General features: G+C 45.9%; 1 protein-coding gene across 3 annotated transcripts in view; it reads left to right on the top strand.

The window, feature by feature from the left end:
• epha7 (eph receptor A7) overlaps positions 1-27561 on the top strand; it is an 80175-nt gene that overhangs the window by 27208 nt on the left and 25406 nt on the right. For all 3 annotated transcript variants that reach the window (XM_079214679.1, XM_079214680.1, XM_079214678.1), the window contains exon 5: positions 3181-3516. In XM_079214679.1, the coding sequence (XP_079070805.1) occupies positions 3181-3516 (336 nt within the window). The remainder of the gene's footprint in view (positions 1-3180; positions 3517-27561) is intronic.

Raw genomic sequence — 27561 nt, 5'->3', positions numbered from 1 at the left:
GGGTTGTCTTTTACAAAAACAGAGACCTCCTTTACATCTTGCGTTGACACGCGTTCTGTCTCTGGACTTCATCCGGATATGATTGAGCCTGATCACGTTGACACCTGGTAGGTTATTAATATGCACCTCCAGTGTCCACGTTGAGCTCTGATTGAGATCTGATCGTTCTTTTGAGCTCAAACAACCAACCGCATGGTTCCAGTGCGTGAACCCAGCCAGGTATGAGGAGCCAATCAAAATATGCGTAAAAAAACACCCAATTTATATGGCAGCAGAAATGGCCTTGATGGTTTGACACTTTTTGACACCACCCGCCCACTGGAACCCTCGATTATCTTCTAGTAGGCCCGAACCCGGCGCCTCACATTCGCTAAAGCTGTTGCAGGCTTTAATGTGGAGTGATCGCATCACAACCAAAAGGTGCATTTACGCCAGCACTTCCACGTGATCACCCGAAACACATTTTAATACCACGTGTCATGTGGGAAAAGAATATCGGCTATAGGGTGATCTGACAAGCATTTTGTTTTAAGCATCTGAACCCCACAAAAAAACCCAAGAGATATGATTTTTACAGCTCCAGATCCAGGTCCAGGGTCAGTCCAATCTCATTTCCTTTCGCCTCTCGTTGCCTGAGATCTCGGCGCTTTGATCTGTGGCACCTGAGACCCGAACGAAAGTGGCCCGGGCAAAATGAGATGTAATCATCTCTCGCCGTGGCCATGGAAATGAAGGGGGGAGGGGAGAAAGATTCAGACTGGGAAAGTGCAAGTGCAAGTGCATGTGCGTGGGCGTCCCGAGTGCGGATGTGCCTGAGGCGCGCCTTCCCTTTTTTTTTGTCTGCGAGGAAGAACGAGAGCGCGGGGTCGATTGTCGGCGCCAAGGCCCGAAGTGGAGCGCCGCTATCGGCAGTCGCTCGTCTCCGCTCCACCGGCCACAGGTGGCTCTTTTGTCTTCCCGGTCCGTAGTCTGCTATCTCGCCCGATAATCATGAATATGGATGTCTCCCGTCGAGCCCCTCGGTTCTAAAGGGCGGGACAGGGGGAAAACAACCTAAGTGCTGTATTAATGAGCCTGGATATTGCGGTAGCAGTTTTGGGCTCGGCACATATGCATGACCCATTTTCTTAAGTTAATGTGACAAATTGAGCGAGTGGAGAGGTCCCTCCCCGAGATTCCGCTCAAAGAGTCTTTCCTGAGAAAAGCAGAGCGTTTAAAAAAGAGAACAGACTGAAGATGTTCTCCGTGCATTCATAAACAAAGAATACAAGTCATATAATCTTTACTGCTTTAGGGTGGGGGGTGGGTGAGCTAATTCATATCAACATCTGGGACCATAAAAGCCAACAGCCTGGAATTTGAAAGATGAAAGCAGCAATTGGTTATTCATTGTTTTACGAGATGAGCTAATCTCTCCGCCGTTGCGTGGACATTTACAGGCAAGAGCTTTGTGGTCCCGTGCGCTCTCGCCGCCGTGGAGCTATTCGTTATTGGGTTCCAAGGGAAACTCTAGACGGCAGTTACAGGGCGGTGATAATCCAGGTTTAAATCTCGTCCATAAATCCTGTGGGCGAGTCAGTCTTTCAGTCTTTTTTCGGAGGACATTAACTTTAAGTGTCCCGCTTGCCTGTATGATATAGCTCGCCGAGGCAACCCTGTAAAGCCATCATCTCCTGCTGGGTTCGCTGTATATTTTTGGAGAACTGGAAGGCCGCGTAAACCCCCGACTCAATCGTTTTAGAAGCAGCTGCGGATTTGACGCCGTTAAAGAATCGGTATGTAAACAAAGCCCGTAGTCCGTCTGGATGAGTCAGCGGCTATGGCTGCATGCACCAGTACACTGTAAAAAAAAAGAAAGAAAGGTCAGATAGTTTCAACAAGATTAAGATCCATGGAGCTCTTAAGCCTCTTTCATATTTTTTTCAGATATAATATATGCATTTTTGTAACCCATTGGCTATCTGCTTGGTGCAAAACAGCAGACAAACTAGCATTAATTAGGCGCCACAGAAGTATTTATTGCCATATCTGCTCCGTGTCCCCCAACCGGTCCAAAGAACAGATTGCAAGTAGCTTTGAAACTTGACGTCAACTGAAACGGTACTTACCCATTTGCCTGATTCGATTTCATCAACATGTAACTGTAACTGGATTTGAGACTGCAAGTTAGAAACTCAAGCAGCTGAGGTCAGCTAATAACTGTCGAGTCACATTTACACGAGTCGCTAAAGGCAGCGTCTCCCTCATAAAGCAGCTTCAAGTTGGTTTGCGCCTAATTATCACAGCTTTTGCTGTGCTAGCAGCGTAATGAAGTGTGGATCCGTGCTCATGCATGATTACAAGCGCATGTGGCTTGGCGCCGTGCGTGAGTCATCGTGGCAGAATGTGGTCGTGGAGACACCGGGTTTTGCAGGAATGACCGCAGAAGAGGTTCTGAGTACTTTGCCAGGTGTGGGTCATGGACAGATTTCGCCGCCGCAACCCGGGGCCGTCCTCTTTGTAGTCGACTAACACATACGCTTTTTGTCATGAAATTGATGTAACCGTTGCCCCCTCCCCACTTCACGCCAGCTGGCACAATGCTAGTGTTGTGGCGGGTGTGATTCCCATAGCTAGATTATGTCATTGAGGTGCTCTGGCACATGCAATAGAAATTAAAAAAAAGGCCGTCTGGAGAGTTTCAAGCCAAATACAAGACCTGTCTGGATGCAAATAAGCTAACAATTGTTTCCAACACCTCGATTTCAGCAAGCGATCAGTTGGCCATTTTTTAAAATCATTTTTAGTTACAAGACAAGAAACTCTTAATAGGAATACCTCGGCAATAGAGTGATAAGGAAAAACAGACGTGTGACCGCGCTGCATGAACTCTGCTATGAAGTGATTCTCCTTTGAAACTCTGGGCTCCATTTCACAGCCCTCCAACACTGACCTTGTGCCTGCCAGAGCTGACTTCTTTTCAGTGTAGGCTACCTGTACTGGTCTTATTATAATGAGTGTCAGTGTTTGGCTCTAGGGCTGGAGCTGGCATGTCCCGTAGTGTGTGTATGTGAGTGTGTTTTTTTTCTTCTCCTTTTCCTTCAGTGAAAGCACAGATCCAGTCATTGCACACTCTTGGCTGTCACTTTCCTTGGCACTCAGTTGTTTCATTCTGGCTTCCTCCGTGTCCACCTCTGACAGGACCTCCCTCGGCGCCACAGAACCTGGTCTACAACATCAACCAGACCACCGTCGGCCTGGAGTGGGGCCCGCCGGCCGACACGGGCGGCCGCAACGACGTCACCTACCGGGTCATATGCCGGCGTTGCAGCTGGGAACCCGAGGAGTGCGTGCCATGCGGGCCGAACGTGGGATACTCTCCGGCGCAGTCGGGATTAGTGGACACTTACCTGAGCGTCGTGGATCTGCTCGCCCACGCCAACTACACGTTCGAGGTGGAGGCCGTCAACGGCGTGTCGGACCTGAGCCGCACGCAGCGGCTGTTTGCGGCGGTCAGCATCGCTACCGGTCAAGCAGGTAAGGGCTTTTTACGTCACGCTAAACAGCACGTTGTAGCTGGTTTGTTTGATCCGCACACAAACAGAAATGTAAGAGTTGACCAACAGTTACGGCGCTTAACCCGCCTTAAAAGTGCATATATTTGTTTTCACATTTCTTTTTGATAGTGGATCAAACGTACAAGGTACAATGTGTGAATTTGTGCTTTTCAGAAGTGCTAGCTGCTAAGCTAGGCTAACCTTGTCCTTTTATTTTACACAGTAAGTCTGTCTCCTCCAAAATGACGTTCCCATACAACTAAACTGCACTCTCAATAATGTTTAGAGGGAAATGTACTTTCTCCCGGATTTGAGTTTTTACGGATTTACGCTGTAATTTGGAAAAAAAAAAAAACAACAAAACAAAAAAACAAAAAAGAGTTTGTCTTAAACAAAGTACTTTTTTTTTGATTATTTAAATTGGGTGAAATGAGTAAAATAAAAATAAGTTAACGTTAACTTTGGGTTTCACACGGGACATGAACGGCAGTCGATTTCGTTGTCTAAAGAACACAATGTTTCTGGAGAGAGATTGCCATCGATCCTTTTGTCTGACCCACATAAAGCAAGTGAATCACCGCGTACCACAACATGTTTCCCCCTAAACTGGAGTTGTAAATGTTCACCACGCAGCGGTCTGTGCACAGTTGGTCCAGCTGAGCGGGCGTTAGGCGACTCACAATTTAATTTTGGAAACATCTCAGATGCAAACTACGGTAATGATTCCCCATTAGCATTAATGACCATAGTCTGATATTATCCAGTAATATATCCACTATGCATATTACCCAGATTAACTTAATGTGTGTATCAGCACTACAGTAGCCAACATTATTAGCTTAGCAACGATGCAGACTCTGTGGTACCCGAAGAGCTTTATTTGCAGTGTAGTCTCCAGGGAACGCAGCGTAATTAAAATGCTATATTTTGTGATGACAAACTCTGAAGCCATTTCTGTATTCATTATTACTATGGATGCCCCCCAACAAGATTCCTCTTTCATGCTCGAGCATCCATGAACCACAGTTGGCCCAAAAGAGTGCTCCGACTGTGGTGATTAAAAGAAGAGAGACCTGAAGCTCCGGCTGCATATGTAAACCGCTGTCTCTCCGTCCATTCACGCTCACGTCATGGTTTCCATGGAGAGTTAAGCCGCTCACCTGCCATACATACGTCGGCATAAGCTGTGGTTTACAACCACAAACGGCTCACGACACATGGTATGTCTCAGTCGACTAGACGTTCGCATCTGGGAGAGGTAGAGAAAGAAAGGGGCATTTAAATGAACGGATGTGTGTCGGGGATGATGCATTTCGCCGCGCTCCATTCGTGACATAGACAATGCGCTGGAATGTGCCGAGGGTTGGCCTGGCCAAGGGCACGAGGATGGCGGGGAAAGGAAGGCAACCTGCAGAAAAAAAAGAAGAAAAAAAGACAGGAAAAACAACAATTAACACGAGCTCTTTGAGAGTCACTCATGATTATACGTGGCACGTTGACAATAGACAATTACTCAGCTGACCCGGTGGAATATTTCGCCATTAGCCGCCGTGAAGGCGAGCGGCGTGCTTGGCCAAGATGGTGTCATGTTTATTATTTTGAGTAAGTGGCACCATTTAAAGAGCTATAACACTGTAATCAGTGTAATGGGTCAGCAGGGACGAGGCAGCTGATGATTTTGTTGGCCGATTCCATTAAGTTCTGACAGCCAATAATATGTGCCGATCAATGTCTGTGATCCTTTTCCTGAAAAAATAAATAAAGACATGCCTTGGTTTCCCCCAAAGTATTTGGGGGTATTTGGGCGGACTAGCCTCTGAAACACTATTTAGGCCATGGTACTAAAACACCTCTTTGAAACCCAGACTAGTCCCATTCCTTTTGGATTTACAGCTCTTGAAGGCAAGCCGGCTCACTCCATCTGCTCTGATACCTTGAAAGCAGAGACTCTCAACCATTTGTGTGTCGAGGACCCCTAAAATCATACTCGAAAGGTCACCAACCCCGATTTTGCTTCAGGGACCTCCATCTGAAAATATGTGGTTGTTAGCACTACAACTACAGTTGGAGGAAGTGAGTCTTAATCACTTTCGGCTCACCTCTACAGTGGATTTATTGGTGATAATAAACTTTTCCCCATTCCTCTATCGAGTACCTCTGGGGAGGAGGGTCTGAAATTACGGTAAATGGCAGTTGCTGAAAAAGCTCTTCAAGCTCCGGCTGAAGTGCAAGTCGATCGTCGGCAATCGGTTGATATTGACGGCCGCGTGGCCCGTCTCTCTTGTTTCCCGTCTCCGTCGGACATTAGCTGCACTCCGCCGGACTCATTGTCCTACTCGCCGGACCCTCACTGCGTCCAACGCTCTCTGGGCTGTTAGGGAACGCTCGAGCGCTTTGTAATTGGAACGCCGGAGCTTCCTAAAACAATCGGGCCCCTTCCCGAGCGAGCGTGCACGACCTCTCGATAAGAGAACGACTGCATTATTAAAGCCTTTATGGCTCATCATTCAGAATTGATTAACCTTTCGTGTGGCGAGGCGCCCCATAGCAGCGAACCTTATAAAAAAAAAAAAAGGAAAATGCAAGAGTTGCTCCCCATCTCAGCCTCCTGCATGGTTAATCGCGTGCACGGGCCCCGTAGCTCGGCACTGGAGGGGATGAACGCGCGGCGTGTGAATGCAGATGGCGATCCATCTGATGAGGAATTCACACCTCCCCTAATTACACCAAAGGCGCGGCGAGGCTGGAGCTGCAACACGAGGTGCTGAGTGCTTATTGTTCCCAGAAACCTAATTACCTCTCAGCTCCGTCTTAAATGAGTTTAAGTGGAGGCTGCGAGTTCATAAGCTTGATTTCTCCAGCTCCGTCCTCGCGGCGGTTCAACAGAGATTGTTTTTCCCTTCTTTTCTTTTTTTTCCCCCCGCCGTCACGTTGAGGATTTCCGGCGTCTTCGCCGCCGTACGCTGGAAGTTATGAGCGCGTTTCAATCAGCGCTCCATTGTGAGTCGTCGAGCCTTAGCTTTCCTCAAGCGCCCTCGTAAACAGGGCCTTTTGTTCCTCTGGCACACTTGCGAGCGGGCACTGCTCTTAGAGCGAGCGTTAATATTTATTCAAGCGAATTTTCACATCTCTGAGCCTGGAAAATGGCTGTGGAGAAGGGCACAGCAATAGGATTGGAAATTGGTTATGGGAAAGGCTACAGGAGCCATGTGTGTGTGTATGTGTGTGTGTGTGTGTGTACAGGACCAATGAAATGGGGTTTAGGTGCGATCAGCAAGAGGTATAAACAATATAACGGGTGAAAGGAAGAGCCTGTGGAAATTGATTTTAATGTTGACTGCTTGTGTTAGCCAGCAGCACAAAGCCTGTTACACTCAGATAGCAACTTGTACAATAGTTGAGCTGTGCTCTGATGTATCCACAGGCTCCGCGGGTGAGTCAGAGCAGAAAAACAGTGGGTGTGACACGGCCAATGGATTATTTAGACTTTGGCGAGTTTCGACCAGAAATGCCTCAGAAAGGCCCGGGTCGTCATTTCCAAAACACTTGGATAAGATAAAGACATCCTTTCCCCAAATTCTGACCCGTCTCTGTACGAAGCCTTCTCTCTCTCGCAGCGCCTGCACAATTATTTTTGCACCTAGTACACAGGAGGAAGGTGTTTTGTGATCTCTCACTTCTGGATTTTTTTAAAAACGTGTTTTTTTTTTAAAACAAGAGCGACTAAAAAAGGGGAAATTAGTCCATTTTTCAAAATTTGTCCACAAAGAAATCCATGAATATTAGTAACTCTCAAACCTGAAAACCCGAGTGCTAAAGCTCGAGTGTGTGCCGGCATGAAGTGTGAAGCGTGGAGTTTCTCCACAGACGATTGTGGTGCAGAGTAGCCAGAAAAAGCATGCTGGCTGGAATACTGCAAAATGCAACCTGGATGCAGTGGTATATTTTTGGCATGCTGCATTTGACAAACTACGTATTGGGACATAAACATCCTTCACTGGCATATCATATGGTATGGTAATATTGGTATTGGAACGCAAATGTTTCCCCAAAGTCTGAACCTGAAAATGATCATGGTTTCTCCCCTTTAAATCAGGCTTTGTGTCAGATCAGTTTTTATTATATCCTTTTTCCCATCAGAATTTGCGTGTATATGTTTTCCAAACGCAGGAAAACGGGCAAAAAATAGCTGCTAGATTCTTTTCCCATGAGCCTTTCTGTTTTTGTTCTGGTGTGCCACGTTTGCCGAGAAGTAGCAGCGAGTAAACAGTGCAAATGTTACGGTGGCTACTTCTTTCAGACATCTGTTAATTATTCAGTCTCTCTTTCAAACACTCAAAAGTTGGTGATTGTTGGAACAGTGGAAAGACTGCTGATGAGTTGTGTTTTTATTAGTTTCACTGAAGCGTGTGTGTGGTTTTCTGTCTTGTGGTTTTTCCGAGAGCATATTAATTGTTTGTTTTGTACTTGATTCCAATTGTCCAAATCCCTGTTGATTTCCTTTATTACACATTCACCACAACTCACGTCACACACACACACACACACACACCATCGCACCAGAAAAGTGGCTAAAATTAGCACTTCCACCCGGGGCGGCATGCTTCCATCCCTTCTGAATCGGAGCCGGAGCCGATAAACACCTGCGACTTACTGCGGAGCCGTTTGTCCCCGGGAATGAATGCTGATTGTAACCTTTCCCACTGAATACAAAAAACAATGTTAGTGTGTGTTGGTGTTTTTTTGTATTTATCATTTTTGTATCTAGCGAGAACGGGGCTATAAAGAAATCTTAAAATCAGCGAACGCCGTTATCTCTCCTGGTTCTTTCCCCCTCCCCCCAGTCCAATTCGCTACATTTGTTTTTGCAACAGACGGCGTTGCACTGCAGTCCCTCCTCAAGTTCAAACCTAATTAAACATTCAAAGAGAACAACGGGCTATTCCCTTCAGTACAATCTCTCAATGCAAAGGACACAAGGATGTGAGCGAAGCATTTTTACTTTGATCGGAAAAATCCTCTGTGCCCTTGCACTGCGTGAGAAGCAACCATTACCATTTCAGAGGAGAAGATGGAGCGATATATACATATAGTTTCATGCATGATTTGATGATCACTTACCCACTACAAGAGAGGAGCAATGATCGTGTGAATAATGCATGTTGGGTGGGTGCAAATCGACTCCCCCAGCTCCCCAGTGGTAATCTATACGGCCACGTTATTGACACCTCATCATCACTAAATGGATCTTGGTCAGTGCGTTTGTGAAAGTAACACTCGGGGAACAATAAGGCCATTGATTTATCCTTTTCTGTGTTCTAATCTGCCATGGTGGCCTTAAACAGAAGGATTGATTGATTCTGAGCGGTCCCCTCTGACCGGTGCCAGCCAGTGTAATTTTCTAGTTAAGCGGATCCTCCTTTGTAGCATTTGTCCCCGGTTTTACGTTACCTGGGAGCCCATTCTCTTCACCCCCCCCCATGCTCCACATGCTCGCGGTAATTTGATGAGAGCCGGGCAAAGCGGCGAGATTCAACAGCTGCAATAAAACTGTGGTGGTCTCAGAGCAGCAGCTCGGAGCACTTAACCTGTAGCTTTTCTGTAAATGCCTCCTGATTTGTCTGTCACCCAATCCGTCAGCAATGAATAATTTTCATGGAAGGTGCACTTTAATTACTTTCCCATTTAAATGGCATTATCGTGGCCTATCTAGGTAATTAATCTCACCAAGTATCCTGTTTCAGCCTTTTATTGCTGGCAGACGAGCTCCCTAAATCCCCCCCCCACCCCAGAATCTGCCATGCTTGAACGGGCCCTCCCTCATTGAAGCTGGCGTTGCCTCTTTCCCCTTCACTTGGTCCCTATCGCATTCATTGGACTGTCCTTTCTTTCTGTGCAGGCAGCCTGTCAGAGCAACGGGCTGTTTCGCCGCCTTGGAAAGGACACATCCGTGCAGCGCTGTAGTCAAGGATAGGGCTCGCAACCAGCCCCGAAAACGGGGCCGATGGCTGCAGATATCTCGTGTTGTTATTCAGCATGGGTTTTTCTTCTCGCCAACAAATTGCATGACAAGATTCAAACCAACAATGAGTGTGTCTCAATGACTAACAAAGGGCCGTGGGTGTTTCACAGCTTGATATATCTTATTCCTCTGTGCCTCGGAGCTCCATTGTTGTCTAAAAATTATTGAAAACATCAATTGCACTGGTTGAAACGTTGTGTGCACACACACACACACACACACACACACACACACACACACACACACACACACACACAGTGCTGCTTTTTTTTTTACTCAGTCCTAAACAGCCACTGAAAGTGATTAATGCACTCTTTACAATGTAAAAAGGTAATTAGATCCAGATAAGGTTTTCCAGCTTGTCTCTATAGGAGAACCTTTCGGTTATTGGTAGAACCTTTTTTATAAAAAAAATGTTCCACTTGGAACATTAAGGGATATACCTCGAACATTCTGTAAAAGGTACCACCCAGAACCCTCTGCGGAGGTTTCATCCAGATCCTTTACATCTTCTAAGGGTGCTAACGGGAACTTTTATTGATTATCCAAGGGTTTAATCTAGAACCCACCCAGAGGGTATTACTGAGAACCTTTTTTCCATTTCAAGGGTTTCATCTAAGCCGACCCACGAGGTCTGACCAAGAACCCTTTCATATTCCAAGGAATTCACCCAGAACCCAGCCATGAGGTTCTACCAATAACCTTTTTATATTCCAAGAGTTTCATCCAAAACCCACCCACGAGGTTCTACCAAGAACCCTTTCATATTCCAAGGGTTTCATCTAGAGCTTTCTACATAAAGATACAAGGGAACCCATGTGCTATCTTTGCTACAGATACATTTTTTTTCTTTTTTGGAATACATAATTCAAGACAATCAATCAAAATCAATCAGCTGTAGAAATCTCTTTTCACATCTCAGCAATATAATATATAGTACTTCTAGAGCTTTTTCGGGGATTGCAGAGATGTAGATATTACAGAGAATCAGAAAGAAAAGGAGAGTCAGCATCCAGTTGTGGAACAAAGGAAAACCAAGACATCAGCAGAAAGTGTTGTAAGATATAAGACACACAGAAATGTCCTCATTGTTCCTTCGTACCAGCAGCTGATTAACAGGTGGTTCTGCTCAAATATGATGTTAAAAGAATAGGGAGGTTTTCCTCTGACTCTTCCTCATTTTTATTTTGGTCTACACCCACAGAAACTCTGTCTCCAGCGCTGTTTATTTTGGGTGTGGATGCTGTTATTAAGTCTGTACATTTGGCAGGGAGCGATATTATTTCATTGTGAAAGCTGTCTGAAAAGTTGCAACATTCTGATGTTTCTGGCCCCAGTTGGGAATATGTGGAAGTAAAAAAAAAAAGGGAGCGCTGATTCACATTCAGCTTGGTCCTATGGGCTGGCTTCCCCTCCCAGCAGACACAAGACACAGCTTTAATTATTCAGACCTCTGTGAGGCAACAGAAAGAGATTGAGGCGATGTTTACCTTCCCTACAGAAACTCAGCTTCTCAGTCAGACCCTCACCTTTCTGGAATCACTTCAGACGTCAGCCGTTCGCATTTATCAGCAGAGACATTTGACAAGTCATTTCTTTGGCAGAAGTTGGCCACTAAACAAGTTTCCCCCAGCATTGTTGCACGTATCAACGTTTTGGGGCGGGATATTCAATTAGCGTGTGCATTTTTTCCCGATATCTTCAACCCTCGTGAAAACAAACAAAAGAAGCTTGGGAATGGAAAATGTTCGACGAGACACGCGCATGCTCACGTGTTGGCGGCGGCCCGGCCCGGTGGTTAGAGGTGCGGCCCTGTGACACACTGTTACCCTGCTCTGTCTCTCCGGGTGACATGACTATCCAGATTTCCTTGGATGTGCGACGTCGAGAATCAAAGTGCCGGCATTGGCTCGGATTATTGTGATCCCTCTTGTCACCATACCTGTGTGAGGAGAAGCTGCTCTGGAGTCTGGAAGTATGGCGTGCCGGTACTCCCGTAACCATTGCCAGACGGCAGCAGGGTGGACAGGCTGTGGCCTGCGTGTGTGTGTGGGTGGCTTTTAATATCCTTGGGGCTCTTCGCGGGCAACTCTCGTCATCAATATCACCTGTGCTCGGTAGATGTGTGCAAATGATATTCTGGGCGGGTTTAATCCCCCGCTGTAGACCTCTTCTTGGCGGCGCCACATCCCCAGTCAGTTCGTAATGTTTCCAGTCTGGATGCTTTCTATTGGGGGGGGGGGAAGACATCTTGAGCCAGAAATCTTCAAAATGTCAGCAGCACTCTCACATACACTAAGCCAGGTTCCTTCCTATTCATACTCTGAAAGTTCTTACAAAGATATTTGTTCATATATCATTCATAACCTAATTGGCAGAACATTTTAAATTTGAAAATGGATTTGTATGAGTGTCGAGAGCATTTTCTGATTAATGAAGTGTGATAGAGAGATTCCTGCTGTAAAAAACATTCCATGTCAACACAATTTAACAATTTGTAACCTGGCTTCATCCAATGTTCAGATTTCTGCTCTGGAAAGGTATGCTAATTAGTAACTTTTGCCAATGTTAAAAACAACAAACAACTTATTTGCTTTAATATATGTACTCAACTAGGTAGTTCCATGGCGATGTACGTTAGTTGTTTTTGATTTCTTTGACTATTCACCCGGGGTTGACCCACATCCGAACAAATCCACGAGGGTCGTTTTGGTTTTATTAGTCCAGTTTCTGAGGTACATGTGTGATCCCTTAACATATGACGCCTCAATAGTACAAAGGAGGTTATGGGAATGTACATTTTTGGCTGCTGATGATTTTTAAAGATGTTATTTTGAATAGCTTTGAGCGGCACACGATATATCCCATGAGTTATAACGGGTGGAGGCAGACCTGCACGTATCTGGCATATCATATAGAAACACGACCAGACTGAGGGTCCGCCTCCGAGCCACCGGCGCAGAGTGACGGATCACGAGCGCCGAGCATTCGCTCAGTGAAATTACAGACCTGAGGGGTAGTTGATGAGAAATGTCACTGTCGACAAAAATGGAACTCTAATGTATTCCATCTCAGGTTTTGGTGGACGCGTATTAATGTCTGTCGGTGAGTGCCACTAATTAAGGGAGACGGTGTCGGCAGATGATGCGTGGGACAAATAACAGCGTGACCCGAGAACAAAAGAGCCGCAACGAGCGAGTTTACATATTTTACATATTGGGGATTTTTTGTTTTCAGCGAAAGTCCGATAATAATAATAATGATGAAGGAGGTCGGAAGCCAGTAGATGAGGCTGTCAAGGGTTTTTTTCTTTCTTTTTTTTTATACATTTTTCTCTTTTGGCATTGTAAATGAATGAAAGAGCATTATAGACAGGCTTATGGGGATATTCTTTTTATTTAGCATTTCCAAGATCAAAGTAAAAAATGTCTGCACTGTCACTTGGTTATTTCTTATTGCATATCTAGAAAATCAATACAAATGTGATAAAAAAAAGTCATAATGTTAAGAATGTAGTCAAACTTTCTGTATTCCAGGCATAAGAAGTGGGCATTAGTAGTTCCCGGCATAAGGAAAAAATGTTAACCCTAATGTTTACATTTTGAAAATATAGTTGCAATCAAGAATAAAGTCCAAAGTTTTGAGGGAAAAGCATTTCCCTTTTGATACTAAATAAAACAGGCTGGATTCTTTACTTTAATCTCGCCAATTTTGACTTCATCCTTCCACATTCAGTTGCAAAAGGAAACATCTAAAAACGTCTACGGATGAACTATAATGATTTGTTTATTGACATTAAAGCAACAGCAGCTCATGGTGACTTATAAAACCAGAAACACAAGACACCGTATCTAAAAAATCAGCATCTTCGCTTCTCTCCCTGAGAAAAATGCACTTCAGCATCCGTATTTAAAGTTGCCCCGTGTGTTCTCAAGCGTTGACCGGTCAGTGAAGGCAGCTGGCTTTGGCTCTGGAATGCAGCCGCTCTCCGGCTTACTGCCCACGGGTGACTGCAAGGCCTCGGTAAACACCAAAATACTTTCTTTGCTTCTCTCTCTTTATCCACTCACTCGCTTGCACTCCCTCTCTGCTCTTATATACTTTCCATCAAACACACACACATACATATACACATACATACCACACACACACACACCCTGTCAGCATGCACCTGTGACTCCCAGAGCCTCTCTTTATATGGGACACATGCTCTGGAATGTCACGCCCCTGGCTGCAAATGGCTCCGACACTTTGCAATAGAGCCATTCGAGTGTTTCATTTCCTGCCGAAGGAGTTAAAAGGACTTCCAAGGGTAATAAAAGCCAAGCAGGGTTGCACGCCGTAGGTGCCCTAAAGCAGTGAATTCCCCCTACTGGAAAACACACACACACACACACACACACACACACAGACAAAAGCAATCCCAGGTCAATAGCTAAACTTTGATCGCTGGTTCCCGTAGGCAATGGTATTTTGTCCGGTGGTGCAGAGGGATTGTTCGTAGCCGAGCAAGTGTTAGCATGTTAGCTGGAGAGGGAACATTTCATCGATCTCACACACACACACACACACACACACGTAATTTAAAGAGGACATGCCGTGAAATACTATCTTTTCCAGTGCTTGTGCACACATCATCAGGGCTGCCTGGATCATGTGACCCAACAAGCCATTCAGCGGCTATCCTCTCCCTCAAGTGGCCTCTTGGTGAACACACATGCATTCAGACAGATAGTATCGCGTTATATATGTCTGAGTAGAAACCCCCAATTAACCTAAAAATGACCCTTTTCATAATTTATATTACATCGGCTTTTAAAGAGCGATATATCACACGGGAAGAACGTAAAAACGAGCAATCAGGCAAATGCAGGGTTCCATCCTTCCATCCGATTAGTCCCGAGCACCGTGCATGTGATCAATCATGTGGTCTCTTAAAAAAGGAGTACCCTTTTAAAAGCAGATTCCAAGTGCTGTGAGTCGGAGTAGGTCGCTTGATTAACGAGTGCCATTCTTCATGGGACTCGTAAGATGGGCTTTCCAAACATTCCTGAAGGTCGGAGGTTCTCAGACCTTCCGTAACGACGGATGTTGGATTTATATGCGGTGTCGAACATTTGCGCTCGTTTTCTAGCGCATGACCTGGATGATGTCGTTTGCCAGAGAAAAAAAAAAGTGTTTGGTTCGTCTTCCCATCCCGAGGTCTGCGGAATGGTTTATGGCGGTGGAGCTGGCAGAGGGCTGCGCTTCGTAACACACAGTCGTGAGCTGCGGCTGCAGGGTGTGTGGGGATTTCTTTCTTTTTTTGTTGGGAGGGAGGGTGGGAGGTTGTCTGTGAGCATTGCTCACTGGTGCTTTGTGAGATGAAAAGAATCGAGGGAGATTGACAGCTCGACTTTTTTCCCCGTCTTTCATTGTCTCATCAGCATACTGTCTCCTGCAGTGAGGAAAACTAATTATGTCTTCAACCCCCTGCTTCACTGCCCCCCCCCACCACCACCCTCCCCTTTTATTCAGATCATCACACTTGGAAATCATAATGAGTTTGTGGCAGACCACTTTGGCTTTGGAGAAAGGAAGGGATGGAGAAGAAAAAAAAAGAAAATTCCAAAAGTCCGTTTGCCTCCGCTCAAACGGCCCGCTGGCAATTACGGGCGACCTTTTGACCCTCAAAAGCTGTCGCTTCAAATTCTTTCAGGGCCTTACCAAGACTTGGTTCAGTCCTGCACACCTGCTAGCTTCCTCAGCTGTACGGATTCTGCTTTAAAAACCAGCGCTCACCGGTATAAAACCTTTTTGTTATCAAAGCAGAGCGGGCGAATGACAGCCATCTGGCGCGCCGCTTTTAATCATTCGGTAAAAAAACAACGGTAAAAAGATTACGGCAGCCGAGGATCCGAAAGGGACGTCGGTGTTGGCTGTGGAGCAGATGGCCTTCACATCTGGGCTCGGAGGAAGTTAGTGGGTGCGTGAGGGATGCTGTGACGGGGTAACGCGGCCAAGAGTCCCTTTGTATCCGATGATCTCCGTCACCCGGCCCCTCTCTGCTCATTCCGCCGCATCCTTGGAAAGCCGGGACAAAGAGTTCGTGGAAAGTGTTTTCCGGTCTGACCGAAGCGCTTGCGAAGTCCTGCTGGGGTGCAAATGATTGCCCATTTAACCTTGTGGTGTAGGAGATTGTGGACAAAATGACGGAGACCACCGTGTTTTAGCTGGAAATAGATCTGTTACCTGAAGAGACATGCAAGGGATTCTGGGAAAAAAAAGAAAGCATGCTTTTAGGAAACATAATTAAAAAAAGGGAATCCTTGGATACATCTCTGTTGTTTTTCATGTAATGAGTTTCTTTGGGGGTTATTTGGTGCACTCTTTTTGCTTAACTTGCCATTGTCTACTTCTACCTCACTCACTTTCTACATTTCCTAGAATCACACAATGACATTGTATTACACTGTGATCTATTAAGGCTATTGCGATGAGTTTATAGTCTGTAAAATTGAACGTTAGTGCATAATAAAAATATACCAACCGGCATCATCCAATCATCCATAAACAAGATGCAGGTCCACTGGTAGATGCGCTCTTCAACAATGAATCGAGGAACCAAAAAAAGCTCAAAATTATGACCCCAGAATTGACCCTTATTAAGCTCGTCAAGTCTAGCTGTCAGAGCTACCGTGGAGCCCACACTGTCACTAACTGCACTCTATGAAGAAACATTATGATCGTAGATGTGCTGTAACCTTCCCGGGAAACTATCCCTATAACGCAACATTTAACCATTGCATGAGAGTTTAAAGAGCAGAACCCCGTCGGCAGACGATGCTAGACTATGATTAGCCAGTCTGCTTTGCCGGGGGCGGGACTTATCAAAAGGTAACTAGCCCCAAAACTTGATTTTAGTTTTAGCTGTGCTATTTTTACAGACAGATTTTCTGCCACCAAGCAGCCAGCATCTAGTGAGAACTCTTCTGTGAGAACCGTGTGCCGAAATGTATTCTCCGAAGAAAGATTACATCTAAATGAAAGTTGGAAGAGCCTGCGTCCTCAGAGACCGAGCTAATTAAATTTGTAAAATTCCTCCCAAACCATCTCCCCAACGCGCCGGCGACTCGCCGCCAAAAAGTATGTCACAATGTGTTAAGGTGTACTTTGGCAGAAGACGTCTTGACGAGGCCTGCGGGAGACCCCTACCCCTCCTGTGCTTTTATGCAGGTTTTTTTGGTTAAAAAAAAAACACCTCCAATGCTCAGGAAGAGAGATAATCACTTATTAATGTCACAACGTCATTTGATTTTGTCTATTATGCGAAATTAAATTACATCCAGCTTGCGAGAGTCGGCGCCTTAATGCACCGACTGGATGCATATTAATCTGACACATATTACAGATAGCGTCCTCGGCTGCCTGGATGAAATTAAATCTCAGTCGATAACGTAGGGATGAATTCAGTCTAACTCTAAAGTCGGCTCCGCCCCCCTCCCCCATACACACTCACACTGAAAGCATATGCATGGTGTGCTGCAGGAGACTTCGCCCCCGGACTGCCATCACCCTTTTTTTTCCTTTTTTTTTTTTTTGCGTGTTATTTTCTCACCTCATAATAACTGAAGGTAGAGCTTGCTTTAAATTGTGTGAACATGTCTGGCATTTGCATTCGAATAGCTCAGCGCTCCCCAATTAACTGGTGACAAAGTGGATCGGGGCGACGCTCGGCAAACATGCCGGACGTCTGACACAAAGAGGCAAAAGCCACTGTCTGTCATTGTTCCCTCGGAGGGTAATTGGGATGAGGGTTTGGGAAAAGCTCAGCACCCCCCGAAAAGCAAACTGTTGCCCGGGTTGCTCCGACTAAGTCCCTATCAGACAGAGATCACCAATTACAGTAGCGGCAAATCCCGCCACCAATACACAAAAGGCAGACGATGATGCGCCACCTCGCCACCGGCCTTGATCAGGATGTCGGGGCTTGGCCTCTCAATTTGCGAGCCCGCAACTTTAAGCCGCTTTGGCCCAATTTCACATGGCGTTGCTCCTCTATTTGGACTTTATGAGGAGAGGAACCATCCGTGTTCACTCGCAGCCATTAGCTCGCAGGGGAACTTTGACATTATTTTCTGTTTCGTCCTTTCGAGACTCCAGTTTCCCACCCCCCAAAAATGTTTCCTTCTTTTTTTTTCTCGCAAATTGCAACTGAAGTAGCTGTCAAAGTATTTCATGGCTTAATGTTAAGATGAAAGTTATGTTGGGTTTGTGAGGCTTGTCGGGATTTTATTTTTTTCTAAGAGAAAAAGAAGAAAAAAAGGTAGGAATGTACATTCTGTATGAGCAAACAAGTCTGTGTTTGATGGTTGGTGGAGAGAGTGGAGAGAATGAGACGGGCTACAAAAAGGAGCTTTAACCATTTCATCAGGTTGAGCACTTTTGAGCACTCCAAGGCAATTAACGAGAAAAGAAAAAGAAAAAAACACAGACACCCCAACCAGTTTTCAGTCTTCCATGACCTTTCATATCCTGTCACCTGCTGGCTGCGGCCAATCAGGGAGGACCTATGGAATCAGTTTAACCAGGTACTGTCAGTCTCCCATCGTTTGGAGCCGATCGATAGTCAAATGCACTTTGAGAAAAATATATTACACTAAAGTATCCTCTCTAGTTAGTTTACCAATGTAAACTGACCTTACTGCAGGAAAAATTACACTCACAGACATTTTAAAGGGAATTAAACCCTGTGTGAGCAGTTTGTATATATATATATATATATGTATATATATATATATATATATATATATATATATATATATATATATGGGGTTTTGTAGGCTCCTACCAATAAACATTATTATTTTGGGTTGTGTTTTATTGCTATCATGCAATAAATTGACATGACCCCGAATATTACATGTTGTTTACATGTCAACAATACGATGCCAGAATAAACATTAGTTATTTTACCCCTGTGGCACAAAATGGTCTAAAAATGACAATAACGTTATGTATTTATATTTATTTGCACATTATATTGAGCAGCTATACCGTGACGCCTGAGGAACTTTCTGCAAAAAAAAAAAAGAACGAAAAAAGCTGAACTCCGATACGAATTCAATTCTCTCATCAGCTTGTAAATGCTGCTGAGGCGGAGCGACGTCTCCGCAGAGCGCCGGGTAGCGACCCTAAACCTGCTTCCGTCCCGCGGGCGCATGTGTGTGTTTGCGCTCCCCGCTGCTGGTGGTCCTCTTCTCGTCGGGAATCTGCATCACAAACAGCCCCCGCTGCTTTCTGAGCCTGAATCCACACTGCAGCCCGCTATCTAGATATGAATGGTCCCAGAAAACTCTTCTAGAGTTTAATAATGAAGGATTAAGGCAATTCAGACTTCAGCTTTGTTTTTTTTCCCCATTTTATTTAAATTTTATTGTCCCTGTGTGACTAATGGGAGTTGCGGAGACCGGCCGCTCTACAGAGAGATCACAATGTGTTCAAGGCATCAACTGATGATTATTTCCATGTGGAGGCTGGAAATTTATTTGACCAGAGCACGGCATTAGCAGCGGGGAAAGATTAAGAAATATATATATATTTTCCTTCTCCTTAATGAACCTCTTTGACACCGCTTTCCTTCCTCCTCTGAAAGAAAATAGAACGCTGTAGAAATCTAAAATATAAAAAACAAACACAGTTTTTTTTCCTCCTTTTTGCCTGGCCAATCTGCAAACTTTAATCAGACTTCGAGGAGGTACAGCACTTTCCACGGGCTTCTTTTGGGAGAGCGAGTCATCTGTTCAGCCCGCAGTTTTTCTTTTCTTTCTTTCTTTTTTTTTTTACTGCCGACTGTTCCCTGCTTCTGTCCATAAGCTCACCACAAAGCCACCAAACAGCCGAGAAGACAATGAGAAGACATTCTCCAGCTAATAGAGCCGTTTCGAAGAAAAAAAACACACAAAAAAAAAAATCCTTTTTGGATCGCTTAACGCCACGAGGTGCCACCTCAAGCGCGCCGGCTGTATTATGTTGCTCGGCTCACAGCCGTGTTTTTTTGAAGTCCTTCTCGATATCGCCGGCGTTCCCTCTCCCGGCTTCACTGATGATCTCTGACATCTCATTAGAGCGCCTGTTATTCGTATTACCCGCACTAAGGCAAAGTGATCACGCCGGATATTGTGAGGTAGATTCCTGTAACCAGCCCGAAAGACAGAAAACGAGTCATTATCGAGTCCAATATATGGTTGGCAGCGACACAGAGACGTTTCTGCTGGAATGGGGAGAGTAGAAGCTATGAGATTGTTTCCCGAGATACATTTTCAAGGCTAATTATCTCGCAATAATGACATCATTAGAATGATAGTGAGCCAGCGCTCAGACTGTTGAAGAATGAGGCTTTGTTCACCCGACGCGCACACACACACACACACACACACACACACACACACACACACACACACACACACTCACACGCACTCACAAGCCGCCGTGAAATCTTGACAGGTTTTTAGTTTGTTTTTTTTTCTCCCAGAAAAATGATTTCTCAGAAAATAACTAAAAGTTGCAGGTGTTTTTTCTCTCTCTCCTAAATAAACATCTCTGCTGAGAATTATGAATGTAAACATAAGCTTTCAAGGGAAACGCTGTGCTGCAAAAGCTCTGCCAAGCTGTGATGTCCACCACCACTGAATATATAATATTGTAATTCTCGGTGGCTTTCTTTGGCTTTATCTCCGCCGAGCGGTGAGTATGAGTGATTTCCGACCATCTCCCAGTCTTCCCAGTCTTTTGACAGTCCGCCTGAGAGGAGGCGTGGACTTGTTGCTGTCAGCTGTGGGTTTTAATGCACAGGTGGAGAGAGCATCAGTGGGAGGATGAAAAGGGAAAGTCACGACCTTGACTGCAATAGTCTCGTGGCTGCGGGGGATTCTCGCCTTCCTCTGCGGCTGTGGGCCGTCCGGTACCTCCGTCTCCTCCGTGATTGGATGTCTACCGTGTGATTGCTCAACGTTGCCGTAAAATGATGGCCTCTGAAAAATAATTTTCTGAATGTGCAATCTTTATGTAACATGTGAAAAAAGAAGCCATCCAGTCCTCATGTCCACTATAACGTCTGGAAAGGAGGATTTCCGTTTGGTTGTAGTTGATCAAGGAAGAAGCCGTTAGCTTTGGGATCCAATGCCGTGGCTCTAGGTCGGTACCCACGTACTGGAGTGGCCTCCTCAAGGGACGTTGCATTGGGTTGGGTTTATTGGTTTGTTGGTTGGTTTGTCAGAAGAGTTTGGTAAAAATATAATAATATCGGATCGCAGGCGGATCCACGAATGATTGTTTGCTTTCGTGAAACAATGCGAGATCGTGCCTTTGGCGGAGGTGCGTAAAAGCTCTTTGTAGTTGGGAATGTGGTGAGTTTGGATTGTATGTGACACAAAGAAAGCAACGTGCAGACATTGCCTTTTGCTCGCGGCAATCGTGGACATGTTGTACTATGAGGAATGAATCCATTACATAATGATCAAAAGATCAAAGATACTGAAAATAATCCTCAGCTACAGGACGAATTTAGATGTAATGCAGTACATGATTTTGTGAGAGAAGATTTCATCCTTATTAGCCAAATCTAATACGCAAAACATGAACTTAACCATTAAGGTCTTAAAACTCTCGAAGACAGGGCCACACAATTCTTTCAAAAACCCTCTCAGCCCTCTGAAGCTGATTTGTGACTATACAAACAACATTTTTATTGAATTTAAATTGGAAAAAAACACCCAAAACACCTGGTCTTTTAGGACCAATAGGGCCTTTATTAGTTATGTAAATGCTTTCGGGAAGATGATCCCTTTGGCTCGATGACGTGGGAGAAGCTGTAGCACTTGTTCTGAGTTATTCTCTCGCACTCTGTCCCCGGTCAAAGGTCACATTTGGTCCTTCCTGAAGCCTGGCATCATTATGAACACACACACACACACACACACACCCTCCCCACAGGGGAGAATGGGAAAGAGGCTTTCTGTGGTCGCCCTCTTTTGTCTGTCGAGCAGGTGTTCCAGCATTACTGGGCGTCTCTCTCAAAGCAGCGAATCTGACTCTGTGCCCGGCCAATGCGGCCAGTCACTTACCCTGGAAGCCAGTGCTGACTGGAGGTAGGGGGGGGTGGACGGTGGAGGGTGGAGGGGGCGGGACAAAGGACAGCGGACGTGGCTTTTGTAGGGCACAGGGAGCCGGTGGGGGGGTGGTGTGGGCCCGATCCGTGCCGAGTTCAGCCGGGCAACCTGAGAGCTGGCTTTGTCTCCACAAGCGGCCGATCACTCAGCGCGGGTTTCGGTTGGAAAAAGGAAAAAAGGCCGTGCCGAGGCTTTAGAGGGCAGACTGCGTTGTCCCCGAGTCTGGGAATGATCAGCTCTTGTTAGACTCCGCTGCCTTTTTAGCACCGCAAGAACAGCTTCTCCGCGACACTTGATAATAAATCATGGTTATGAATTTGATCTACACCGATTGTTACGAGCAGCGAGTTGTGGCAAACCAACACTTTTTCTTTTTTTTTGGGGGGGGGGGGGGGGGGGAATCCCACACAAGTCCCACAGAGGTGGAGTCGCTGCTTGTCTCTGCCTGTGCGTGGCGGCCATTAATCACAATCAGTCGGCTGCTTCCATAAGTTAACAGAACATAAAGGAGAAAAGACGCCGCTCCGGAGGTCAATCACTGATCGGATCGGCACTTTCATGCGCACGAGCTGTCGTTCCCGTAAAAGTGTTCCTCCGGGACAAATATTCTCTGCATGTGTGTGTTTTTTCTTCTTCTTCTCTTTTTTTGTCGAGCACACCCAGTCGGGAGCGTTCGTGCGCTGCCGTCTGGTTCCCTTCACGTCCTGTCATTTGCTCTTTGTCTGCGCATAAAGAAGACATCAAGTGAGCTCATAGCAGACAGATGAGTGATGGAATAGCTCAGCGCTGATGACAGACGGAGAACAAGCCAATCCCCCAAAACTACAGTCAGCCACTAAGTAGGCTTTTGTGCAATCTCTTTTTTTTTCTTCTTCTTCTTTTTTTCTCTCCCGCATGCTGTCTGGCTGGAGGCCTGTCTGAAGTGTCTGGCCGGGTGGGGGCGGGAGCGTTACTCATCATGAGCGCGGCTGCCGGCATCAGGTCGTCCCCTTGATTACAGGGTGGCTGCTGCTGAGTCGGCGGGGCGTTCCAGTCTTATCCCTCATCACCAGGTGCTTTTGCTCTGGCTATTTCCTGCAGACGCACTCGCTGGACTCAGTCAAATGAGTCCCGCCGTCGCCATCGCCCGTCAGTTTCTCTTTTCTCACGGCGGAATTAGGTGTCGGGAGCTCTGAAGCAGACATTTATTGGATCAGTGTGAGATTCATTAAAAAAAAAAAGTAAAAAGTCAGAGTGCACCTGTGGTATTTTTTAAATACAGACATCGGATTCCCAAGAGCATCAGGAGTCTTCATCCAGAGGTTCCTTTTGAGGTGAAAAACACACTTCCACCATTTGTTTACTAATTCTAAACTAATGGACACACCGCTTCCTGTTCAAGCTGTCCATATGATAACATGATATCTCCACTGTGTTTGGCCCAGAGGCCAGACTATTATTCTAATACTGGAATACTACTTGCTCTGTTGGCACATTCATTTGGCATCATGTCCTATTGTAACACACTATCAGCTGATTTGCCCAAGTTTAAGTTGGCATCTCTACAATAAAGTCCTTATTATACACTGCAGATAAGCAGTGAACACCCATTGGTTTGTGGAAAACGAGAGGGGTGGAGCTAAGTACAACATAATTCTGAATTAGACACGATCGTGCAATAAACTCACTGCTCAAGGTTCAAAGTTATAAAACAAAAACGAGCACAACTCCCAGACCGGACAACGCCGTGGTAGCGACCTGTCAATCACACGGTAGCCACGCCATAAAGCATCCCCAGCTTTATGGTCTATTTGACTCTAAATGGGACCATAATTTACTACACGAACATCATGCTGTATTGAATTAATTGATTGATACATAAACTCATGTTCACATTGTTTACTGAGGGAATAAATCATGAGAGAAGTAGAGTCATTTTCTCATAGACTTCTATACAATCTGACTTCTTTTTGCAGCCAGAGGAGTCGCCCCCTGATTGGTTTCACTTTTCAGAACCAGAGGTTGCTAATGTAGTTTATTAGCACTAGAATTTAAATTCTAGTAGAGAGCACGGCTTTCCAAACACTGGTTTGTAGGTCTGACCAAAGCTCACACAGTGTAAGTCTGTACTGAAGGGTCCAGTGTGGTTTAACAGCTTTTATTCTATTTAATATTTGTCTCAAACTGCGTTATTCTCTCTTTTTGAGACGAGGGCGGTCCCTCTAGAATAAGATGCCTTCCCGTGAAATGAAACACCCGAACGCCAGCCCAATTTGCTAGAATAAACAAACCTGTCCCCAACCGGTTGACAGACGGCATTCTACATTCGGCACCTTGCACAACTGTCCGCAGCGGCAGAGCGGGGTCACTTCCAGTGCTCGTCGGACCCTGATCTGATTTAAGCCGCATGGCGTCTCGGAGAGCTGCGGGCCTGGCCCAGATCTGTTGGCAATCAGCTGCGCGTTGGACTCGACCGGTCTGTGCAGAATTACAGAGGCGGCTGGAGGGGCCGCGGATATGATTTCCCTGGCACGGAGCCTGTCCAAGACTGTGATTAAAGAGCATATGAGCGCTGATTAACACGATCACCGTCCTATTTCGATAATAAATGGATGTTTACGATGCCAGCCCTAAGCGATCATATGTCCCGGCGTTCCGCAAAGCGGCGGCGGCGGCGGTGGTGGCTTTAATTTGAAATTTGAATATTTCCCATGCCGGATGCCAAACATTAGATTTATTCGGCGATAATAAGGGAATGGGAGCAGCTGCCTCTGTGTGAAGATAAGTGCGACGATGGGGGTTGAAACTTTTGAAATAAAAGCGGCGCCTCAGGACCCTGACTCCGGTGTGCGCCATCGGTCGGCGGCGCAGTTGCATTCCGTGAATTATCTCGCTTATCAATCCCCGCGGAGCTCAGATGTCCAATCAGGGGCTTCAGATTGGAGCGCGAGGGGCCCCTCAGGCTGCGCTTTGACATTTAAGGGGTGGGGAAGGCCGGCTGGCTGCTTAGGCCCCGGCATCTCGCCGTAATCGGCTCTGTGCCTTTTCTCTTTTTTTCATTTTTTTTTTTGTTCTACTCCGCAGTCTTTGTTTTATTAAGATAAACGATAAAGCCACTGTGTATGCAAACGCATATCTCTGCTTAGCCCGGGCTTGTATTTGGAAAGACATGCCTCGCAGCTGCTCAGCAGAAAGGTCAGCGAGGCGGCGGATAAGCAACGCCAAGCGTGTACATTATAACCAGCGCTTTCATTTCTCATCTGGCCTGTGTGTTTGTTTCCCAGCGCGCTCGCCTCCTCGACAGCCCGCGTGCCGATAGCATCATCATAACACTGCTCGCCATCAAAAGGGGGGACGTGGACAAAAGGCGGCGTGACCTCATCAGGGCCGTCTGGGCGATGGGTTCCCGACGATCTCGGGGTAAACTTTGGGGCGATATGAGAGTGTGTGGATATCGGGGCCTTCCCGGGGGATTTACGCTCGATTACAGTGGGTTCAGATGGGAAAATGTTTTGTCTGCGAACGCCACTGAGGTTTTATTTACAAACTCGCCGAGCTCTTTCCTCGGAATGGCGGTTAAAACCCCGCCTCTCATTCCCAGCGACCTCCCTGAAAACGAGCCCCGCACCTCAAAAGCGCCCTCACATCACGTTGCATCCAGCACACACTGCTGTGCATTGTCACTGCAATTATGATCGCCAGAATAAGTCAACAAATGTTCTTATTTGGCAGCCTTCTGGCGTGGTGAAAACACAGGTATTTGCACAATCATGCTGCGGCGCACATTGGATTTATGTTCCGTGTCGTTGTCCTTCGAGTCAGTCTTGCCGTTTCCCATCTGTCCAGCTGATCACGAGGACTTTCTGAAACGTGACCCGGATCCTGCGAGACGGAGGAGGAAATTACTGCTCACACCTGGCATTTATTGAAATGCGCCTCAGCTGATTGCTTGTGATCGTGTTTGCTTCAATGCGCATGCTTTAGGTGGTGGGCGAGAGGAAAGAGGAAACCTACAGTTGCCAGGGCTTTTTTCTATGTGTGTTTCCCTGTCCACCTCAGAATTTGGCTCTAGCCTTTGAATCTGATTAAATCTCTCTGGGACAATAATTCGTCCTCATGCATTGCCTTTTAGAATGTCTCGCCCCAATTTTAATCTGGGGCGATTGGAAGTCGTTTGACCATTGGCACATTTCTATTGTCAAATCGGAGAGCATGTGCTGTTTCTGTCTGTAGCTCGGTAGCTATCCTTTATTATTATATATATCTGGGAGAAAATGCAGCTATATTGTAGGTCTGCAACAATGAAGTGATCTAAGGTTATGAGATTTTATTCGAAAAAGATATATTTTTATCCTTTTTTTTCCCCTACAAAACACTATGAACAGCCAACACATGTTTTGGCACTGCCTTCGCCGTCGCCCATTCGCTGCTGTTGTGGCTGTAAAAAGGATGCACAATTTTTTGGGGGGGGGAAATCACAAATCCCACGAAATGACTTGTTTTGATGACTTTGGTTCGATAACATTTGGAAAGTCTAGAAGAGCCACACGATTGGAAGACAACAAATGTACAAATCTAAATTGGGCATCATTATAATTAAATAGATATGGTAATAATTATCATCACGGATCAATTTTTTCCGAAATAATATTGTGTAAATGTATCATGATTAGAGCCTGATTGCTAAATCGCCCAATATTAGCCAACAGATGTTGTTGTTGTCATATAGGAGGTAATAATGACATGTGTTTATCTTTTATGTAAAACCAAAAAATGAATGCAGCTCTTATTTTGTCTTCAAATCAGATAAACGGCAATCTGGTGGAAATGACTTAAATTGTGTCTTTTTTTGTGAGTGTGAGCCTTATTCCTCGTCGGTGTATTTCTGGTGCACTCACACCCGCGTGTTAACCTGCCCCTTTTATGAAAGGATCCCCCCCGAGATGCATTTCAGTGCCCTGAGTGAACCGGGCCATCATTTCACCATTACTGGGGTATGATTATGTAAATGTCGGGCCATGCTACAATGGTGTCGAGATGACTCTATTCTTGCCCTACGTGAGGGAAAAAATAGATGTGCCGATTGCAGACCCCCCCGATTCTAGCTGCAGGAAATCAGGGAGTGTGCTCCGAGTGGCTGATGATAGGCTGCCAGCCCTGCTCCCTCATTTGGACACTGACACAGGAAAGCTGAGTGCCTCGTCAGTAAGTGGGATCCACGCTGGCTTGACAATTATGTAACAAAGCTGACCCATGATTTCTGCATCTGTTACACCACCGTCTGGCATTTTGATATTATACGAGGGAGGCGGGGGCTACCACCGCATGTTAAAATGAACTCCCTGTCAGGAGGGGCAATCATGCACAGTGTGCCTCGTGTGTGCATGTAGCATGAATGCAATCCCCCCCACTGACCTACCACTGCGGTTCTGATATTGGGCTTGGCGGCGGCACACGGGGCTATACTTAAGCTGTTAGGTGCGGCCGATGCACTCAGCAAATCACACAGCGAGAAACATTTACTTGCTTGAGCGCGGGGAGAATTCAAGGAGAGATTCTATTATCCCGGAGAAGCTATTCTCATTGACACCTAATGCATTTACTTTCTGGACAAACGCATCCAGCCGTCGCTCGGCGAGCATTTGACGATCGCGCTTAAGAAAAACAAAATGCAGCTTCTTCGGCAAAGACAATTGGATTTGACTCTGTTGATGGATAGAATTGATGGGAATATATGATAGTGGGGCCCTTGAACTGGGATATAATGAGGGGGGAGCTTGATGGCTGTGTTGAGCTGTCAGCGGTGAAAGCGTCAGAAATATATTAACAATCATCCCGTCACCTCTGGAGCTGTCAGCCCTATGGAACATGAAAG

This window comes from Taurulus bubalis, assembly GCF_910589615.1.
Source record: "Taurulus bubalis genome assembly, chromosome: 3".
NCBI lineage: Eukaryota > Metazoa > Chordata > Actinopteri > Perciformes > Cottidae > Taurulus > Taurulus bubalis.
Note: the sequence above shows the minus strand (reverse complement) of the source record. Positions and strands in the feature narration are given on the sequence as shown.